Source organism: Melospiza melodia, chromosome 7 (genome assembly GCF_035770615.1).
Source record: "Melospiza melodia melodia isolate bMelMel2 chromosome 7, bMelMel2.pri, whole genome shotgun sequence".
Taxonomy (NCBI): domain Eukaryota; kingdom Metazoa; phylum Chordata; class Aves; order Passeriformes; family Passerellidae; genus Melospiza; species Melospiza melodia.
In genome coordinates this window covers 27249829-27268484 of record NC_086200.1, presented here as the reverse complement: position 1 = coordinate 27268484, position 18656 = coordinate 27249829, and the positions used below count along the sequence as shown (strand labels likewise).

The 18656-nt window shown below is 45.7% G+C and overlaps 1 protein-coding gene across 2 annotated transcripts in view; it reads left to right on the top strand.

The window, feature by feature from the left end:
* Positions 1-18656, top strand: part of AP3D1 (adaptor related protein complex 3 subunit delta 1) — a 46464-nt gene that overhangs the window by 21777 nt on the left and 6031 nt on the right. Inside the window, exons 9-27 of one of the 2 annotated variants that reach the window (XM_063160853.1) lie at positions 1544-1593; positions 3042-3091; positions 3488-3536; positions 3975-4120; positions 4826-4974; positions 6949-7179; positions 8614-8845; positions 9233-9378; positions 9503-9644; positions 10399-10470; positions 11301-11376; positions 12107-12306; positions 12947-13020; positions 14133-14156; positions 15179-15389; positions 16590-16652; positions 17276-17374; positions 18096-18245; positions 18368-18415. In XM_063160853.1, coding sequence (XP_063016923.1) covers positions 1544-1593; positions 3042-3091; positions 3488-3536; positions 3975-4120; positions 4826-4974; positions 6949-7179; positions 8614-8845; positions 9233-9378; positions 9503-9644; positions 10399-10470; positions 11301-11376; positions 12107-12306; positions 12947-13020; positions 14133-14156; positions 15179-15389; positions 16590-16652; positions 17276-17374; positions 18096-18245; positions 18368-18415 — 2212 coding nt within the window. The remainder of the gene's footprint in view (positions 1-1543; positions 1594-3041; positions 3092-3487; positions 3537-3974; positions 4121-4825; positions 4975-6948; positions 7180-8613; positions 8846-9232; positions 9379-9502; positions 9645-10398; positions 10471-11300; positions 11377-12106; positions 12307-12946; positions 13021-14132; positions 14157-15178; positions 15390-16589; positions 16653-17275; positions 17375-18095; positions 18246-18367; positions 18416-18656) is intronic. The other variant, XM_063160854.1, reaches the window with a different exon arrangement.

Here is an 18656-nt window from a genome sequence, read left to right as displayed (position 1 = left end):
ATATTCTTAGATAAGGGTTATTTCTGGAAAACCTGAGTGGGGTAAAATACCTTAAAGGAAAATCTCTGGGTGTCTGTCAGCATGAATTCCTTCAATGGATGGATGAAAATTGGAGCAATTTGCTTTCCTTTCACTGCATTTCAAGCCAGAGATGACTGTGAAGGATGTATAAAAAGGCTCAGCTGTGTATTTGCCTCTCCTATTTACCTCACACATTTGATTCCTGACTTTTGGGAGTGCCTTACCCACCAAAGCAGCATGACAAGGAATATATTAAAGCCCTTTCTCATGCATTTGGCAGCTCAGATGGGTTTTGAAAGAGGCTCTTACAATTTCTATGTTCTAAATGTAGATTAAATCAAGTTGAAGTTATTTCCTTGTCCCTTGTCTGTTGCTGGTTTGTGGTGGTGTAGTGGTTCTAATTCTGAACTGAAATCAGGAAATAGATGCCTTGGGGGGAACACATGGATTCTCCCTGATATGAAGAGGAAGTGTGATCTTATGCAGGACTTGTTGAGTGACAGAGCAAGGTTTTAAGCAGAAATCTGTGTAGCCTTGAGAGCAGCTCTAGCCAGAGGATTTCTGTCCATCCTCATGTTCCTTTAAGGCAGGCTCAGGACAGACCAGCATCCAGGTATCTCCAGGGAGTTGTCAGCAGTAACAAATAGGTACAACCCACCAGAAAAATCAGGAGGATGGACAATCCCAGCTCCCACATCAGTAATTCCGAGTTGTGGGGACTGAATCCTCTTTGGCTTGGTCTCCATTCAGTCATTTTGTGTCTCATAATGAGTCACAGCACCCTGAGCTGTCTCACCAAGTGCCCAGGGAGCAGAAGTGTTGGTTTTGGCTCTCAGCATCCCAAGCTGACCCTCAGGGCATCTCTGTGCCACTGGAGCTGTGTTCCTTCCCTGTGCCCTGTGCTTGGAGCCTGCTCCTTCGGGGTCTGGCAGGTTCCTGGTTCCCTCTCGTACAGATCAGGCTTTGTAGGGACCTCTGCAATCTCAGAACTGCTCTGTCTGTGTTCAGCTGGCACAGGCAGCCTTGAATTGGAGTTTGGGGGAAATCAGGCACTGGGAATGGGTTGATGATTTCCAGGGATGGGAAGTGTGTTCCTGCACCCCAGTCCTCTGCTGCTGGGGCGTGACTCGCTCGCTTGGAGAGAGACTTGAGCTTCTCCATCTGCCTTGTCATGAGTTTTTGACCTTGGGCAGAGGATTTAATTTGATTCTTGGACAAGATTGCTTCAGTATTGTGTGACTGGAGTTTGAGTAACCACTTCCTTCCATGTTCCTTGTGTCACAGTGCTCTTACTTGGTGCTTTTCCAGGAAGATTTTTTTGAGCTTTTAAACATTTGTTCAAAAATTCCTCCCCCCAACAGTTTTTAAGTGAGAATCATTTCATCTGTTTGAAGGGATATAGAGCAGAATATTGACAATGTCTTGTGAAGTTCAAGGTGCTAACTAGCTCCAAGATAGTGCTGACAACTCTTCAAAATGTGCTGGTTTATTCCTTATTTAATATACCTGATTTCTGTTTCAGCACCTCAGCCATGTCTCTCCTATATGAATGTGTGAACACAGTAATAGCAGGTGAGAACTGAAACTTGGAACCTAGAAAAAAAACGTGATGAACTTTGTTATCAACTGACACCATCTGTAAAGCTTTATTCTTTAACTTACTGCATTTTAGAATACATTAAGTCTCCTGGCAAATTTTGTGTTAGTGTGGGGCTGAAATCCTTTGTTGTCAGTGGGTGAGGCACAGCCACTACAGCTGTGTTGTGTTTGCTGAAGGCAGGTACAGACAATGAAATTATTTATATGCCAGATCCTAAGTGTTGCTACAACTACAAAATGTACCAGCAGCAGAATTAAAACAAGTGATGTCTCCTTGCCAAGTTCTCTGATGTGATGATGGATCAGATTTTTTTTTTTTTTTTTTTTTTTAATTTTGCAACTTTGCAGTTTAAAAATGGGGTGTAATTCCTTAGAGGAGGCAGTTGGAATTACTGATTGGCAGTTTCAGTTTCTGGGGAAAGGAGATGAACTCCATAGCTGGGAGGGTGAGAGAAAACAAAGGCAAAAAGGGATAACACAGTATTGCAGCTCAGGCTTGGCTGCAGTATCAGAGTGTGGAGCACTGGGTTATTGACATTCACAGTTGGTCTGTCTGTCTCCTGTGGGTTCCTTGGATAATGGTGCAGAACTTGCTGTGCTGGGTCAGTTCAGAGAGGGAAGAGAGATCTGTCACTCACTGTTATTCCTTCAGGGAACAAGGTGTCGTGATGGGAGGGAAAATAACACAGAGGGGAGTTCCATTGTGGGTGAGAGTGCCCTTCACTGAGATCCAGTGGGGTCATCCTGTGGGTAAGGGGGAATTCACCCACCCAGGACACCTCAGGGATGCTGATGTCAAACTCAGAGCCAGCAAATGAGCCCTGAAACACCAGAGGAGCCCCTGGCACCTGCCAGCTCTGGAGGTGACAGTGCCCATGGCACCTGCTCAGTGCCAGCAGCAGTTACCAGGGTGAGCCCACCTTTCCTGCAGTGGGGTTGTGTGCTGCCAGAGCTTGCAAGTGTCCCAAATAACCAACAATGGCTGGCTTGGTTAAAGCTCCAATCTAATCACATTAAACTCCAGGATCCATTGCTGCATCCCATTGCATTAGGAAAGTGCACAATTAAAAATTCAGCTGTACAGTAGCTGCTGATATATTAATAGCCTTGACTGCTATGTGATGTCAGTGAAATAAACCCTAGTGAGAGCAAAAAAGAGCAGTTTGACCTGGCTGTTGCAGCTTTTTCTACCTTTTCTACACTTTTTTTTCCTGCCCTCTTATTATTACTGTTATGGTATATGACATTACAAGTTTATGTCACAAGCTTCTATTCTTCCTCCAGACCTCAAAAGTCCAGACAAACAATAATTTAGCAATAAACAGACAGTCTTTCCCTGAGCTGGGTGAGGGCTGTTGGGTGGTGTTGTTGCAGTCATTCCAGCACAGAAATTCTGACTGGAATTTGTGCTTCTGTTTCAGTTCTGATCTCTCTGTCCTCGGGGATGCCCAACCACAGCGCCAGCATCCAGGTGGGACCCTGGGTTTGGGGCTTGTTCTGCTCTGCTGGGGGATCCCAAGGGCCAGGGAAAATGGGATTGTGTTCCTCTGCCAGCAGTTACAGCAGCAGCTCCCTGAAGTGCTCTTCTCTGTACAATCCTGCAGATTGAAGCATTCCCTATATAAATTTTCCTACTTAATTCACTCTAAAATGCAGAGTTTCAGAGTTTTCCCAACTCTATTCATATCCTGTTATCAATACAGTCATACAGAGGTTCCTTGTGTTTGGAAATCTGTTAATGCAACAAAACCCTCTCACCTGGAGACCTCAGGTCTTGGTCAGATACTTCCTTGTGTATTGAGTAAACTTCACAAAGACTTACTTTAATTAAGAGCTGTAATAAACACAGTGTGCTCTTTTTTTCCAGCTTTGTGTGCAGAAGTTGAGGATATTGATAGAAGATTCTGACCAGAACTGTAAGTATGGTGCTTTCTTCATGGAGCTGTTGGCCCCCAAGCCCTGGGGAGATGCTGCAGCAGCCTCAGAGGGGTTGTAGTGCCTGGTGTGCTGTAAACAGTTGCTGGGGGGTTTAATTTGGAAATAATTTTTGATGGTGAGCACTTCTTTATAATAATATTTTTAAAACAAACGACAGCAGTTGTTACTGCTGTTTGTGGTCTTGTAAATCTAAACCAGTTTTTTCCATGCTCTGGGATTTCTTTTTTTATAGACTGGTTGCTTGGAAAGCAGTGCCAGCTATTTTCAGCAGAGTGAGCATAATAGTAAAATGCAAGAGTGTTGACTTACTTTAATGACTGCAAAGAATACTGGGAAATTTTTAACTTTAAGATTTCATGCTCAGCCCAAAACAGTGTTTCTATATTTGGAAAGAAGTTTTATTTTGTCTTTCACAGTGAAGTACCTGGGCCTGTTAGCTATGTCCAAAATCCTGAAAACGCACCCCAAGTCAGTCCAGTCTCACAAGGATCTCATTCTCCAATGTTTGGATGACAAAGATGAGTCCATCCGACTCAGAGCTTTAGATCTCCTCTATGGCATGGTATGTTCCTGCATTTATTTCCTCAGCAGCCCCACTGACCCTGTAGGAAGGTGATGTTTAAGGAAAACATGCAACTTTCTCTGCCCAGTCCACAGCAAGACTTTTAATAACAACTTCTATATCTTTTCTGGCACCTAGGACAAGTAAAATATCTGGCTCAGCATGAGGGCTTTAAAAATTCTGATTCAGACTGGATGGAGTTTCTCAGTTCAGGCCCTGTTAGAAATCACCCATTTTGAAATCAATTCCGTTGGATGTTAATGACTCTTAAATTTGTTTCCTTTATAAGCAAAAATGTTTTAAACTTTATAATCTGGCAGTAGAAGAGTCACTTTCTCTTGGATTTCTGTATTGCTGATAGTAATTCTGATCCTCAGCTCTCCCACAGCAAGGTCTTCACAGAATTAGCTGGTTGGAAAAAGCCTTGGAGATCATCAAATCCACCTTATGACCTATTGTCAGCCAGGCCATGGCACTAAATGACACATCCAGTCTTTTCTTAAACACCTTGTAACTTATGCTGGATCTTCTTTAACAAAAACACTGAACAATATGAGCCAGATTGATTTTTGGATTGGGACCCACAGAGATGGTTCTGGTTTCTTGTGAACATTATATAGGTCCAACAAAGAGCCTGCAGCTGTTTAACTGCAAGGACTTGGCTGTGTAGGAAAGTGGTTGAACCCTTCACCACCTCTTTAACAGGTCTCCAAGAAGAACTTGATGGAGATTGTGAAGAAGCTGATGATTCATGTGGATAAAGCCGAAGGGACGACGTACCGCGATGAGCTGCTGACCAAAATCATTGACATCTGCAGCCAGTCCAATTACCAGTACATCACCAACTTTGAATGGTCAGTGCTGCCAGCTGCCAGCTTGGAGCTCATCACGAAGGCAGTGCAGGGTTGTGTTGGGAAGGATGAAAGTTTGACAAGAAAGTCTCACAGATATGTGTGCTTAGCAGAAAGATTTTGAATGTGGAGTCTGATGAAGGAATAGAGTTGGAAGCAAGTTTTGATATAGAAGAAAAGAATTGCAGAGCCAGTCTTAGTGGATAACCGTGGAGGCAAAGGGTGTGTTAGTTAGAAGGGGTTTTTCTGACTTACAGCAAAGGGTAAACCCACCTCAAACAGGAAGATGTTATTACCAAGCAGAAAGATAGCACAGGCAAACAAGTCAGCAAAGTTGCAAGTAGAAAAAAGGTCTCAGAATTTTCTACTGCAAGAAAACTGAAAAGCAACTTCTAGCTTAAACTGTAATGCACTAACTTTTAGTGACAGGAGAACAGTAACATGAATATGGTAATTAAAGTAGTTATGATAGGCTATAGATAATAGTTAAGGTATAGATTGGTTCTACTGTATGAAGATGCTCAGCAAAGAAAAGTCTATAATGCATTGTAACCAAAAGAAAAGTCTATAATGCTCTGGTAACCAAAACCAAAGGGTCTCCAGGCCTGCCTGCAGCTGGAGCTGACAGCTGTAGGCACAGGCTCTGTCACCCACCACCCTGGACTGGTGTAACGTCTTGGATGGAATAAACTGCATTTTGGGGAGCTGCCTGGAGTCCCACATCCCTCATTTAGGCTGCCACAGTGGCGCCCAATGTGGGGCACGATTAGGAAGAGCCTGAATGAGGGATGCAGGTCTCCAGGCCTGCCTGCAGCTGGAGCTGACAGCTATAGGCACAGCTCTGTCACCCACGACCCTGGACTACTGTAACATCTTAGATACAATAAACTGCATTTTGAAGAGCCCCTGGAGTCCCACATCCCACATTTAGGCTCTGAAGTGGCGCCCAATGTGGGGCACCATTAGTAAGAGCCTGAATGAGGGATGTGGGTCTCCAGGCCTGCCTGCAGCTGGAGCTCACAGCTGTAGGCACAGGCTCTGTTGCCCACCACCCTGGACTGCTCTAACCTCTTGGATGGAATAAACTGCATTTTGAAGAGCCCCTGGAGTCCCACATCCCACATTTAGGCTCTGAAGTGGCGCCCAATGTGGGGCACCATTAGTAAGAGCCTGAATGAGGGATGTGGGTCTCCAGGCCTGCCTGCAGCTGGAGCTCACAGCTGTAGGCACAGGCTCTGTTGCCCACCACCCTGGACTGCTCTAACCTCTTGGATGTAATAAACTGCATTTTGGAGAGCTGCCTGGAGTCCCACATCCCCCATTTAGGCTTTTGCAGGGTTGTTCTCTAATGCCCACCTATTGGAAAAAGGCTCCCAATATTTCCAGTTAGATTGTGCCTGGGCCAGTCTGACCCTCGCTGCTGGGCCAAAGGCAGCAACTGCGGTGTATCACCCCAGAGATACCTTGGCTTGCTGGAGATTGCAGCTGGGCACTGAACAAGTCCAGGCTTGTTAGGAACCCCGTTTACCTCAGGAGAAAGGCTTCAGGCGATGGTGAAGAGAAAAAGGAGATGATTCTGCTGGAGGGTTTAATGTCCAGAGGTTTATTCCATGGTTACAGAGGTCTGAACGTGAGCAACTGCTCCAACAGAATCCCCCCGCATGGTCTCATTCACCTTTTAAGCTCAGGGACAGGGGGAGGGGAGGTACAGGTGAGCACCAACCAGGTGAGAGGGGCAGGGTCTCAAGGGACAAGGGACACCCAGACAGGCCAATGACCCCTGGGCATAGGGGCATCCTTTGAACTTGACCAACCACACGAAGCCTTGCTGGAATGTTCAGCCTGATTGACAGGACTCACTCAGCATGGGGGCAAGGGGGAAGGGAGAGAGGTATAGGCACACCTGGGGAAATGACCTGGAAGGCCAAAATGGGACATTACAGCACACCACAACACCCACCCATCCCTTTCCCACAGGTACATAAGCATCCTGGTGGAGCTGACCCGGCTGGAGGGCACGAGGCACGGGCACCTGATCGCGGCGCAGATGCTGGACGTGGCCATCAGGGTGAAGGCCATCCGCAAGTTCGCGGTGTCGCAGATGGCCATGCTGCTGGACAACGCCCACCTCATCGCCAGCAACACCCAGAGGAACGGCATCTGCGAGGTGCTCTACGCTGCTGCCTGGATCTGCGGGGAGTTCTCTGAGTAAGTGCAGGCACAGCCTGGTGTGCTCTGAGGGGCAAAGCTTTTGGTCACTGAAATGTTTTTATGAGAGGTTCAGAGTATGTGCCTTAATGCCACCAAAGTGGTTGTTTTTCTCTTGTTCCCTCACACTATTGACTCCTCAGCTCTTTCTAGCCAAGACATTTTTAACTAGCTGATCATTTTTCCTGTCTCTCCAGCCTTGCCCACTCATGCAGGAAGCCATAGTAGTGAATCATAGAATCCTGGAATATCCCCAGTCAAAAGGGACCCACAGGGATCATTGAGTTTAACCCCTATCCCTACACAGCCACCCCAACACCCCCACCCTGAGCAGCCCTGGGAGCTCCTGCAGCTCTGGCAGCCTTGGCACCATTCCCTGGGCAGCCTGGGCAGTGCCCAGCAGCCTCGGGGGGCAGAACCTTGCCCTGAGCTCCATGCCAAGGCCTGGCACAGCTGCAGCCCTTGCTGGGCTCCTGTCCCTGTGCCAGAGCAGAGCTCAGCCCCTGCCCCTGTGCCTGCCCTGGGGAGGAGCTGCAGCCCCCGAGGAGCCTCCCCTCAGTCTCCTGGGCTGCAGCTGAACGAGCCAAGTGCCCTCAGCTGCTCCTCAGCCCTTCCCCAGCTCCGTGTGCTTCCTCTGGGCACTCTCCAACAGCTTTGGACCCTTCTGGTGTTGTAGGTATAAGCTGTTAGATCTTAAGATGTTGAAGGAACTCCTTAATCATTAAGGTCTACTCCCATTTATATTATAGGGAACATGTGCACTCACTATGTTTGAATTAGTTCTTTCTCTCCTCCCTATTTTGCTTTTGTTAAAGGGTTTTTGCAGAGCCCCATCTTCCTGGGAATTAAAAGTTGTCATCTTTTTGCTCAAAATTTTTCAATGCCCAGAGTACTACAGTTTTCAGTGTTCTTGTACCAGTATGTTTTTTTAGCTTCTGCAGGTGTTTTTATCTCTTGTTTGTGCAGATATAGCTGTTACCCAGCTTTTATTCTGGTAGATTGGACGGGTGTGGTACTGGAATCTCCTCTTACCAGCTAATTTTGTCTCCTTTGAATTGCCACTCTGAACACTGGCTCCAGTTTAAGTTCACAGTGTAGGTGTGATATTGGGGGAATGCTGGCACAGCTCAGATCTCCACTTTCTTTAAAAAAAAAAAAAAAGTTGTACAAAGAAAACTGCAGCTGAAGAAGTAAGAAAATATACTCTTTTTCCAGTGTTATCACATTTTTACTTAGAAACAACTTGGCTTTATTTACAACTTTTATTATTGTAATACTTTTTTGTGCATCTTCCATTTAGTTGTGAGCGGATAATTTTGAGTAAGAGCATGAGGTCTGTTGAAGTGCTGTGATCTCTGTTCTTTTTTTGTATTAAGCACTGCCTGTTGGATTTTATTTTTGCTTGCCTTTCATCTGTGTATTCTGCCCTTACAGACACCTGGAGGAAGCAAACCAAACCCTGGAAGCAATGCTGAGGCCCAAAGTGACCACCCTGCCAGGCCACATCCAGGCTGTTTATGTGCAGAACATGGTGAAGCTCTATGCATCCATCCTGCAGCAGAAGGAGCAGGCTGGGGAAAAGGAGGCAGCTCAGGAAATCACACAGCTGATGATCGAACGCCTGCCTCAGTTTGTGCAGAGTGCAGATCTGGAGGTTCAGGAGAGGGTAAGAGGATGAAATGACTTTGGGATTTATCATGGGAAGCCTTGGAGCAGGTCTCTGGTTCTCTGTGGCTGTGCACATTTTCTATCAGCTGTTATCAATGACAAAGGCCAGATCTTACTGCAGTTTGATGCCATCTCTGAAGGCTGCCAGCAAGATCTTCACTCAAAACAATTTAATTTTAAAATTATTCAGGCACTTAAGGGCACAACAAGGATCCAGCTAAAAGAGAAGCTTAATATGGACTTTTTACATTTGCTATAAACCTGCAGTTTATGCTGCTTCTCTTAAGTTCCTTAATGAAATAAAACACCTTCTGTTGACTTCAGTTGATTTGTTGGTTCAACTTGTTAAATATTACTCTGAAACCACTTCTTTATTTGTTTTTAGGCTTCTTGCATCTTGCAGCTAATAAAATACATTCAGAAGCTACAAGCAAAAGAAGTTCCTGTAGCTGAGGAAGTGATAGCCCTGTTTGCTGGTGAGCTGAACCCTGTGGCTCCTAAAGCACAGAAGAAAGTCCCTGTTCCAGAGGGGTAAAGTTCCTTCTCTCTCCCAAACCTTTATTTAAACTTTGAATAATAAAGCAAAGTATATGACAAGACAATGAAATATTCAGTGTACTGAGTCAAGCTGTTTGTTTGCTGCAATTCTTCCCAGCCTGGACCTTGATGCCTGGATCAATGAGCCTCCATCAGACAGCGAGTCTGAAGATGAAAAGCCCAAAACAATATTTCATGAGGAGGAACAAAGGCATTCCAGACACAGACAGCCAGAAATAGATGAAGAGGAACTGGCCAGAGTGAGTGAATGTTAAAATGCCTTTCCCTACATAATTTCAGTAGTAATCTAAGTGGTGTTGGAGCAGTGGGGGCTGCTGTGGATTCTCCATGTAGCCAGGGAGTCCTGATGCTTTCCACAGCTCAGGAAAGCTGATCTCTGATGTGAGCTGATGTTTATTGGCCTGAGCAGCTTCTGTGAATGACTGAAACATGATTGTGCTCAGCAGTGATTCCACCTTTCCTGCCTCTGACCTCTCTGCTTTCACAGAGAGAGCTTGTAGTTATATGAATCTTCACTTCTTCCTCTCCTTGCAGAAATGAAAGCAGCAACATTCCAATTGCCATCAAAAATTAAAGTCTGGGAAGTTATTATCTCTAGTCTATAATTAAAAAGCCAAGAATGGTGTTCTAAGGAATATTAGTCATAGTATCATATACAATGGCTTGGGACAGGAGGGATCTTAAATCTCATCCCATCCCACCCCCTGCCCAGGGCAGGGACACCTTCCACCATCCCAGGCTGCTCCAAGCCCTTTCCAGCCTGGCCTTGAACTCTTCAAGGGCTGGGAATTATTAATGGTGCCTGCAGTTCTATCCTAGCATGTCAGGTAACTCAGAACTGCTTTATCACACACAAGCTGTTCTGCTCTTGTCTTTTCACAGTAGTTATGTATTGTTCCAAAAATGCAGGAAGCCTTTGTTTTGCACTTTAGTGTCTTTTATCTCTTTGCTTACAAACAAACATTGTAACTGCAAATCCTCTTGTGCTTTTAGCGTCGAGAAGCCCGGAAACAAGAACAGGCCAACAACCCATTTTATATTAAAAGCTCTCCTTCCCCTCAGAAGGTGAGTCTGAATTGCAATATCTCACTGGACTCTGCTGTCATTGTGAAGGATCCCTGAATATCAGAGCTGCAGCCTCCTCTGGCACATTCTGATATTTCCCCTGCAGTTCTGACTACTTTATAATGCATGGACTGGAGTGGCTGCCTACAACTGTTTTTATAACTCCTGTTTGTGCTGGGAATCTCCTGAGTGACCTGGTACCCCCAGGGCAGCCTGTGAGAGTCTGTGCAGTTTGTCCCAGCCCTGGGTCATGGCAGCATTCACATCCCCAGGCACCTCACTCAGAGCCCTGCAGCGGGTGACCCTGGAACTCACACTTTATTTTGTGGATCAGGAAGTTGTTGTGTTCTTTGAACACCTTTTTCAGGGAAAGAACTTCCTTTATTCCCTCTATAACTCTCTATATCTGAAGGACTGCGCCATATTGCTCAACTCCAATCTCCAAATTTATCTTCTCAAGTGGCAAGGGCTCCTGGGCTCCTTTTTGGTCTGTTTTATTGCTAACAAACAGTATTACTGATATTGTTTATTAGCAATAAAACCAGAAATTCTTCTGAGAGCTGCAGTAATTCTTCATTCTGGGAGCTGCAGTAATTCTTCAGGGCAGTAGTGGGGTTAACAAACTAGCTAAGAGTAGGGTCCTTTATAATAGTTATCAACTGGCTTTAAAACACCCTCTGCTACCACACAGAATTATTAACAAGCTGTTCCATTCCTATCTTTTAAAATGTTCACTTAAGGGATTGAGCTGCTTGATGATTTGTAATATTTCTATTTACAGAAATTTGTGCTGACAGTGCTCAGAAAGTAACAAATCTTTCTTTTCCCAGCGATACCAAGACACTCCAGGGGTGGAACACATTCCTGTGGTCCAGATTGACCTTTCTGTCCCATTAAAAGTTCCAGGTAAGCACAGCTAATCTTTTACAATTAATTAAAGAAATTCAGTTTAACAAAAGTTATAGTTCTTTCTTGGGTCTTCCACATGAGGTTCTGAAGGGCAAGGAACACACTTCCATTAGAGTCTTAAATATATCTCCTTAATTTACATTTGGAAATAGTACTTTGCAGTCTGAGTTCCTTTCAAGATAATATTAGAAATAGTTCTGTGATTAGGAATGTCATGCAGCCAGGTCTGTAGCATGTAGAGGAACCACTGTTCTGTGTGGGAGCAGTCACCTTGAAAATATCTTGGAGGTCTGATGGAGGAGACATGAAATAGAATCTAATGGTAGAGATACTGTTTGAATATCTTGTTTCAGTTATCAAAAGTGGTTGTGTATCTAAGGATTGGTTGGATACAGCACTGAAAAGCTGTTGATAAAGTTCTTTACATTACAAGTACAGCAGCAATGTCACCAATTCTCCTTAAAATCTCAATGTTTGGGTGCTCCTTGTAAGGCAATAATGCAGCCAAGAATGAGAGAGCAGGGTTGAGCTCTGTCCTGTTTCTGGAGAGATGCAGTGCACAGCAAAGCTGGTGCTTGGGGGGCTGTGTGAGGTGGTGTGGAAGCAGAGAGATGTGGATCCAGCTGGTTGTGAGAAGCTGGAAGCAGCAGCAGGGCACACTCCTGTTGTGGTGTGTCAGTGCTCAGTCCATGTGCTCTGTACCTGAAAGCAGCTTGGCTTCCCCCAGGAATGCCCATGTCAGACCAGTATGTGAAACTGGAAGAAGAGAGAAGGCATAAACAGAAACTGGAGAAAGACAAGAAAAAGAAAAAGCAGAAAAAGGAGAAGAGAGGGAAACACCATCGGCACAACTCCCTGCACACAGAGAGTGAGGAGGACATTGCTCCAGCTCACCACGTCGACATCATCACAGAGGAGATGCCAGAGGTCAGCTCCTGTGCTTGGGCTCTGGGATTTATCTGTGTGCAGCTCTTGAGAGGTTTTTGCCCCCACAGCTGCAACCAGTCTGTGATGTGGCAGTTCCAGAGCTGTTTCAGAAGTGACTGAGATGATCCCAGGCTGTTCTTTGCAGGGGAAGAAATTACTGTCTTTTTTTTTTTAACAAAAAGACAAAAATTGCCACTGAAGCTATTAAAAAAGTCAAAGCCAACCAAATAATGTTCATCCCTGCTCTAAAAGTAACACTGCCCAAATAGCATTTATTATGCTCTGCTGCTTCACTTTGACAGTAACTTGCTGTCTAGTCAGCAGCTTTGCAGCTGATGATAATTAATTGCAGATGCTAATGATGTAATCTGTATTTGTTGCTAAAATTTCCTTTAATCAAAACTGAGCAGCAGCAATTCAAGTCCTGCTGTTTATGAAGAAGGGGTTTCTGTTCCAAATTAATCTTGAAACTGGCTGCTGCATTGAAGTGCATTGTTCCCATAACTTACTGAGCCTGACTGCAGCTGGCCTCTGCAGGGTTCACAGGCTCAAAAAAATTTTAATTTGGGTTGTGTTAAGCTTGAGTTTGAAAATTGCAGTAGTTTGCTGCCTCAGTGGGTGTCTCTTTACTCTCCTGCAGAATGCTTTGCCCAGTGATGAAGATGACAAAGATCCCAATGATCCCTACAAAGCACTTGACATAGACCTGGATAAGTAAGTGCAGTTTGTGTGTGAGTTCACTGAGGGAGTGCCTGAGGGCAGGGCTGGGGCTGAGCAGGCAAAGCACAACAGGCCATGAGGGGAAAAGGCTGAAGGCTCTCCCCATGGCTTTGAGACCACAGGTGCTCATCCAGCTTTGGCTCCCACTGCAGCCTGGATGATAAAATCTCAACTCCTGAGTAAGAGAGGTTTGGGAGGGGCTGGGGAGTCACTAAATGTAATGTGATGTGACTGAAGGAGTCTGGAAGCACAGACAGTGTCACTGGATCAGGTGGGGGTTACTCTGAGGGTTGGGTGTCCCACTGTCTCTGCTGTCACCTGTGTTGGCACTGAGTGTGAGCTGTGTCCGTCTGTCCCCCTCAGAAGCTCTGTGTCCATGGCAAGCCTGTGTTGTGTCACTGACCAGAAACACCCAGGCTGTCCCACCCCACTGCCCTGTGGCCCTGCAGTGTGTCCCACTGTTGTGAAGTTGTCTGCTGTGACTGAGCTGTGTGTCACCCCTGTGCCCAGCTCTGGGGCTGTGCCAGTGCCAGCACTGAGCCCCTGCACCCTCATGCCCATGACCCCTGGGCTGTGCAGTGTTGCACAGGGAGATTGGGTTGGAATTTTTTACAAAATCACCATGCTAAAAATAATTGCTGATTTATGGTCCAGGGATGCCTCCTGTAAATTTTTGAAGACTGTGCAGGCCCATGTGGGTGTGTGTGGGATCTCTCTCTTCCTCTGACACTTGGGTCTGTGCCTTTCTTTGCAGTGCCAAATTTATAGGGCTTTGGCCTCTCAGTACCTTGTGAAAAATGAATAAAACACTTTCTGAGGAACTCCTTTTTTGGAAGGCCAAAGTCTGCAGTGACAAATATATAAAAGGAAATGAATTTCTGCCTGTAGCCCCAGTATTTGCATGGTGATTCTCAGCAGCACTGGGCACACCCAGCAGAGCAGGTCCTGGGGGCTGTGCTCAGGAGGCATCCAGGGCTGCTGGATTGTTCCATCCATTCCCTCCCTGTGCCATGGGTGCTGTGCTCTCCTGTCATGGTTTCTCATGTCTGTGTCCTCTCTCTTTCTTTCTGTGCTTGCACTGCTCTGTCTGTCACGCTCACACGCAGTCTGGTTTCAGGGAAGCCTCCCAGGTAAGAATATCTCCTGAGTGTTGACCTTTGTCAGGTTGGTTAATTTTGGACAGGGCAAGTCCTTGAAGGGTGGTGGAACTGTTAACTCAGAGACTCTGACATTTGTGAGTCTGTTTTGTCACTGGCTTTCAGCACCATTGCTGTTCCTGTACAGATATATATGAAATAGTAAAAGATGAGGCCTGTTTGTTGTTCAATCTTCCCTGAAAGTGAAAAATTAATTGGTTCTGGTTCTTAATGCAATATAAACAAAAAAATGAGGCAGTTAAGGCCATTAGAAATCTTCCTGAAGTAATGTTTGCTGTGCCAGTGTGAAAATTAACATTAAATAAAAGCTCATAAATAGAAAAATATGCAGTTGGTGAAATTCTTGCTGGTTTCTGGAAATGTTTGACAAGAATGAGAGAAATTTTTGTGGTGTTTTTTTTTCCTAAGTAATGGATTTAGGATACAGTGTAAATATCACCTGCTGTTGGTGCTTTTTGCAAACAGGTGTTTGAAGTTACATTTAACTTACAAAACGTGATAGTGGAGTAGAAATTCCTAGTGCAAACTTCCAAAATAAAAATTACTTAGAATAATTCCCAATTAGGCTGATCTATTCATCAAGAACAACAAACCCCACACCCTTCAAGGGCTGCTGGAGCCATGCTGACATTCCACTGCTGAAATTTCCACTCTGCTGGAAATGCTGTTCCACATCCTTGCTTTTCCCTGGAGAGGGATTCCATGGAAACACAGTGGAACATGGAGCTGTTCCTCTGGGGGTGTTCCTCAGCCTCTGGTGGCACCTCTAAGGGTTAAACAGCAAAACCTTGGCTCTGTCACCTTCCAGTTGTTTCCTCTGACTCCTAACCCACAAGGGCAATGTCTGCAGTGCATAAGTAAACTCCAGGTATGGAAATATGCCCTGATTTTAGACTTGGGGGCCCAGCTCCTAAGAACAAAGCAGAGCTTGTCTTGGCCAGGTTATGTGGCTGAGGGAGCTGTGTGCAGCAGGTAATGGGCTCTTTCTTTTCAAGACCTTTAGCAGACAGTGAGAAGCTGCCAGTGCAGAGACACAGGAATGTGGAGACCCTGAAGTCACCAGACTCAGAAGTTCCCCTAGTAGAGAAGAAGAGTAAGAAACCCAAAAAGAAGGAAAAGAAACATAAAGATAAAGAGAGAGATAAAGGAAAGAAGAAAGAGAAAGAGAAAAAGGTGGTAGAGGAGGAGGAGGAAGAAGTAAAAAAGGTAATTCTCCAAGATTTGCATTATTTTAGCTCCTGCTGTTATTTATTGCTGAGTTCATTTTGTTGCCTAGGAACAGTTGCATTTAACAGTTCAAACAGCTCAATGCATTCACCCTCTATTTCCTTCAATTTTTACTACTGTAGCAGCAGGTATTTAAAGATTTCTGTTAATAAAAATAACACTTACTGAGCCTCCTTAGCCAGCAGAATTCAGTTTACTGCAGCCTACACAGCAGATCTGCCAGAGCTCACGTGGAGCTGAGTTTGCTGATATTTTGTCTGTTCTCCAAGTGGGGAACTCCTTAGCAAAATATCTGGAACTGGTTTTGTGTCATTTGTGGTGCATCCTGACTCCCATGTGCTCCAGAACCTTTCAGTTATAAACCCTGCCCATGGCTGCCAGTTGCTGTCAGGATTTGAAGCATCCTCCTGTTAATCCCCTGCAGAGCTGCTCATTCCCTCTGCCCTGCAGCCCTTGGAATGCCAGGGGTGCCCTGCCCTGCTGTGGGGGTGCTGGGCAGGTCAGCTGGGCTTGCCTTTGCAAGTGCTCAAAAACTGAAGTGAAACTTGGTGTGTTTGGTCCTGAATGTGTCACAGCATCTGAGCATGAGGAGCACTCTGCAGTGCTGCATTTCCATGGGAACTTCAAATTTTAATTTAATTGTTATAGACTCACAGAATCCCAGATTGCTTTGGGTTCAAAGGAACCTTAAAGCCCATCCAGTGCCACCCCTGCCATGGCAGGGACACCTCCCACTGTCCCAGGCTGCTCCCAGCCCTGCCCAGCCTGGCCTTGGGCACTGCCAGGGATCCAGGGGCAGCCCCAGCTGCTCTGGGCACCCTGTGCCAGGGCCTGCCCACCCTCACAGGGAACAATTCCTGATTCCCAATCTCCCACCTAGCCCTGCCCTGTGGCAGTGGGAGCCATTCCCTGTGTCCTGTCCCTGCAGGCCTTGTCCCCAGTCCCTTTGCAGCTCTCCTGGAGCCCCTTCAGGCCCCAAAAGGGGCTCTGAGGTGTCCCTGGAGCCTTCTCCTGTCCAGGTGAGCACCCCCAGCTCTCCCAGCCATTCCTCATAAGGCAGATGATCCATCCTTGTGATCTTTTTGTTTTGGTTTTCTTTTGTTGCTGTTGTTGGATTTTTAATTTGATTTTTAAGGAATATCTAAAAACAATGATAATTTTTTTTTTCCTGAAATTAAGGGGGAAGACTTGGATTTCTGGCTTTCTACTGCTCCACCAGCTGCTCCCACACCCCAGCCACAGGTAGGAATGTTCCCCCATCAGAAGAAACTTCTGTGGTTATTCCTTGCCTCGAGCTGTGCAGGAGTGCTGTGTCATGCTGCAGCACTGAGGGGAACATCAGCTCCATCTCATCACCTTCCTGCTGGGAAGCAGAGATACTGTCTGCCCAGTTCACAGGAGCTGAAATGGGAGACTTGAGGCTCATTCTGTGCAGATCAAGGAATAGAAATAGAAATACAGATGCAGCTCCAGCCTTGGTTGATTCTGTTATTGATGAGTGTAATGTTATACAGTTGTATGGTTTTATTTCCCAGTATGAGGTAGACTCTGGCAATATTAATAGACATGAGAGACAGAGTGTGAAAGAAAAATTCTCATGAATTTTGATGGGAAATTTTAGAGGAAGAGACCAAGATAGAAGGGGATGGATTCCTTGGAGGAAATCCTCTGAATCATGTCCTCAGGTGATCATATTTGCTGGGTTTCTGAGGCATAACATGAAAGCCTTGATACCATGTTAGCCTAATGTCATTTCTGAAATAACACTTGTGGGGAGTTGTCACTGTTGAGTTTCTTTTGCTGTGGGATTGGGTTGTTCCAGCTGCTTTCCACGAGTGTCAGAATCCTTATGCTCCTCTCCTCAGAGCGAGCCTGCAGTGGGCACTGCTGTGGTGGCTGAACCCCAAGTGGTAAAAAAGGAAGAAAGGGAAGAACAAGACGAGGAGGAGGAGGATGAAGGAAAGGTAAGTGGTTCAAGTTAAGAGGCAATTGCCTCAAGTTACACCAGGGGAGGCTTAAATTAGGTATTAGAAAAGATTTTGTTGTTATTGTTTTTTAATGGAAAGGATTGTCAGGCATTGGGACAGGCTGCCCAGGGCAGTGGTGGAGTCACTGTCCCTGGAAATGTTCAGAAAACCTGTGGATGTGGCACTTGTGGATGTGGTGGCACTGGGCTGATGGCTGGACCTGATCATCTCAAAGATCTTTTTCAACCTTCACAATTCTCTGGTTCTATGAAGTTGCTGTCACCTTTCAGCCATATTCTCCTGCTGTCTCAAACTCCTTAAAAAGCAGCACAGAGGATTTACCAACAGCATCAGTTCAGTGCAGTGACTGCCTGCAAATGTTACATCCTTGGGGAGCTGTGACCACCTCATGTCCCTGAGCCAAGGGACAGGTCCCAGTTAAAGTTTCCAAACACTTGGAGAGGTTCTGCCCTGTGCTGTTCCCAGGTTACTTTGGGATAAGGTGTGGGGAGCAGGGTTTACTGGGACTCCACATGGAGTTACTTTTGGGATTTAAGGAATGGTAGCTCTGTTTTGGGTTCTGCTGTAAAAAGAAACTCTGCACAGTCCAGGAAATGCAGAGAGTGAGAGTCTAGAGATGGAAGTGTGGTGGAGGAGTCATTGCTAGAAATCAAGGGTTTCTTTAAGGGTTGTTGTAGTTTCTTGTTCTTCTTGGTAGAAATCCTCCAAGCATAAGAAGAAAAAGCACAAGAAAGAGAAAGAAGAGAAATCAAAGGATAAAAAGAAATCCAAGAAGAAGAGTCATCACAGCGAGGAGGAGCCCCCGGAGTCGGTGCAGAACGGGACACTAGAGGATGAGCCACTACCAGTGAGTAGCTGTGCCCAGGCCTGGGGACAGGGAGAGCTCAGCTGTTTGGGAGGGAGGGCAGTGACAGCTCTTCCCAGGGTCAGCAGTTCTGGTGTCACTGTGAGCTCTCTCTTGTTTTGCAGCCCATGTCCAGTTATCGCCTTCTCGCTGAAAACCCCTACATTAAAATGGTGAGTTTGGGCTGCTCTGTGTGCTCTGAGAGAGGGGTGTCCTGGGGATGGGGAGTGACTTCATGTAGCCATCACACAACTGAAGGACTGTTTCAGTCCCAAGCTCTATTTCCTTTCCTTTGGGTGGCCCACTTTAATTTCTAAGTTGATATTTTCCCAATCCCAGTGTGCTTCCATAATCTTCTAGCCATATCAAATTACCTCCCTTTTGAACCTGGTTTTATCCCTGGGTAAAATGGGG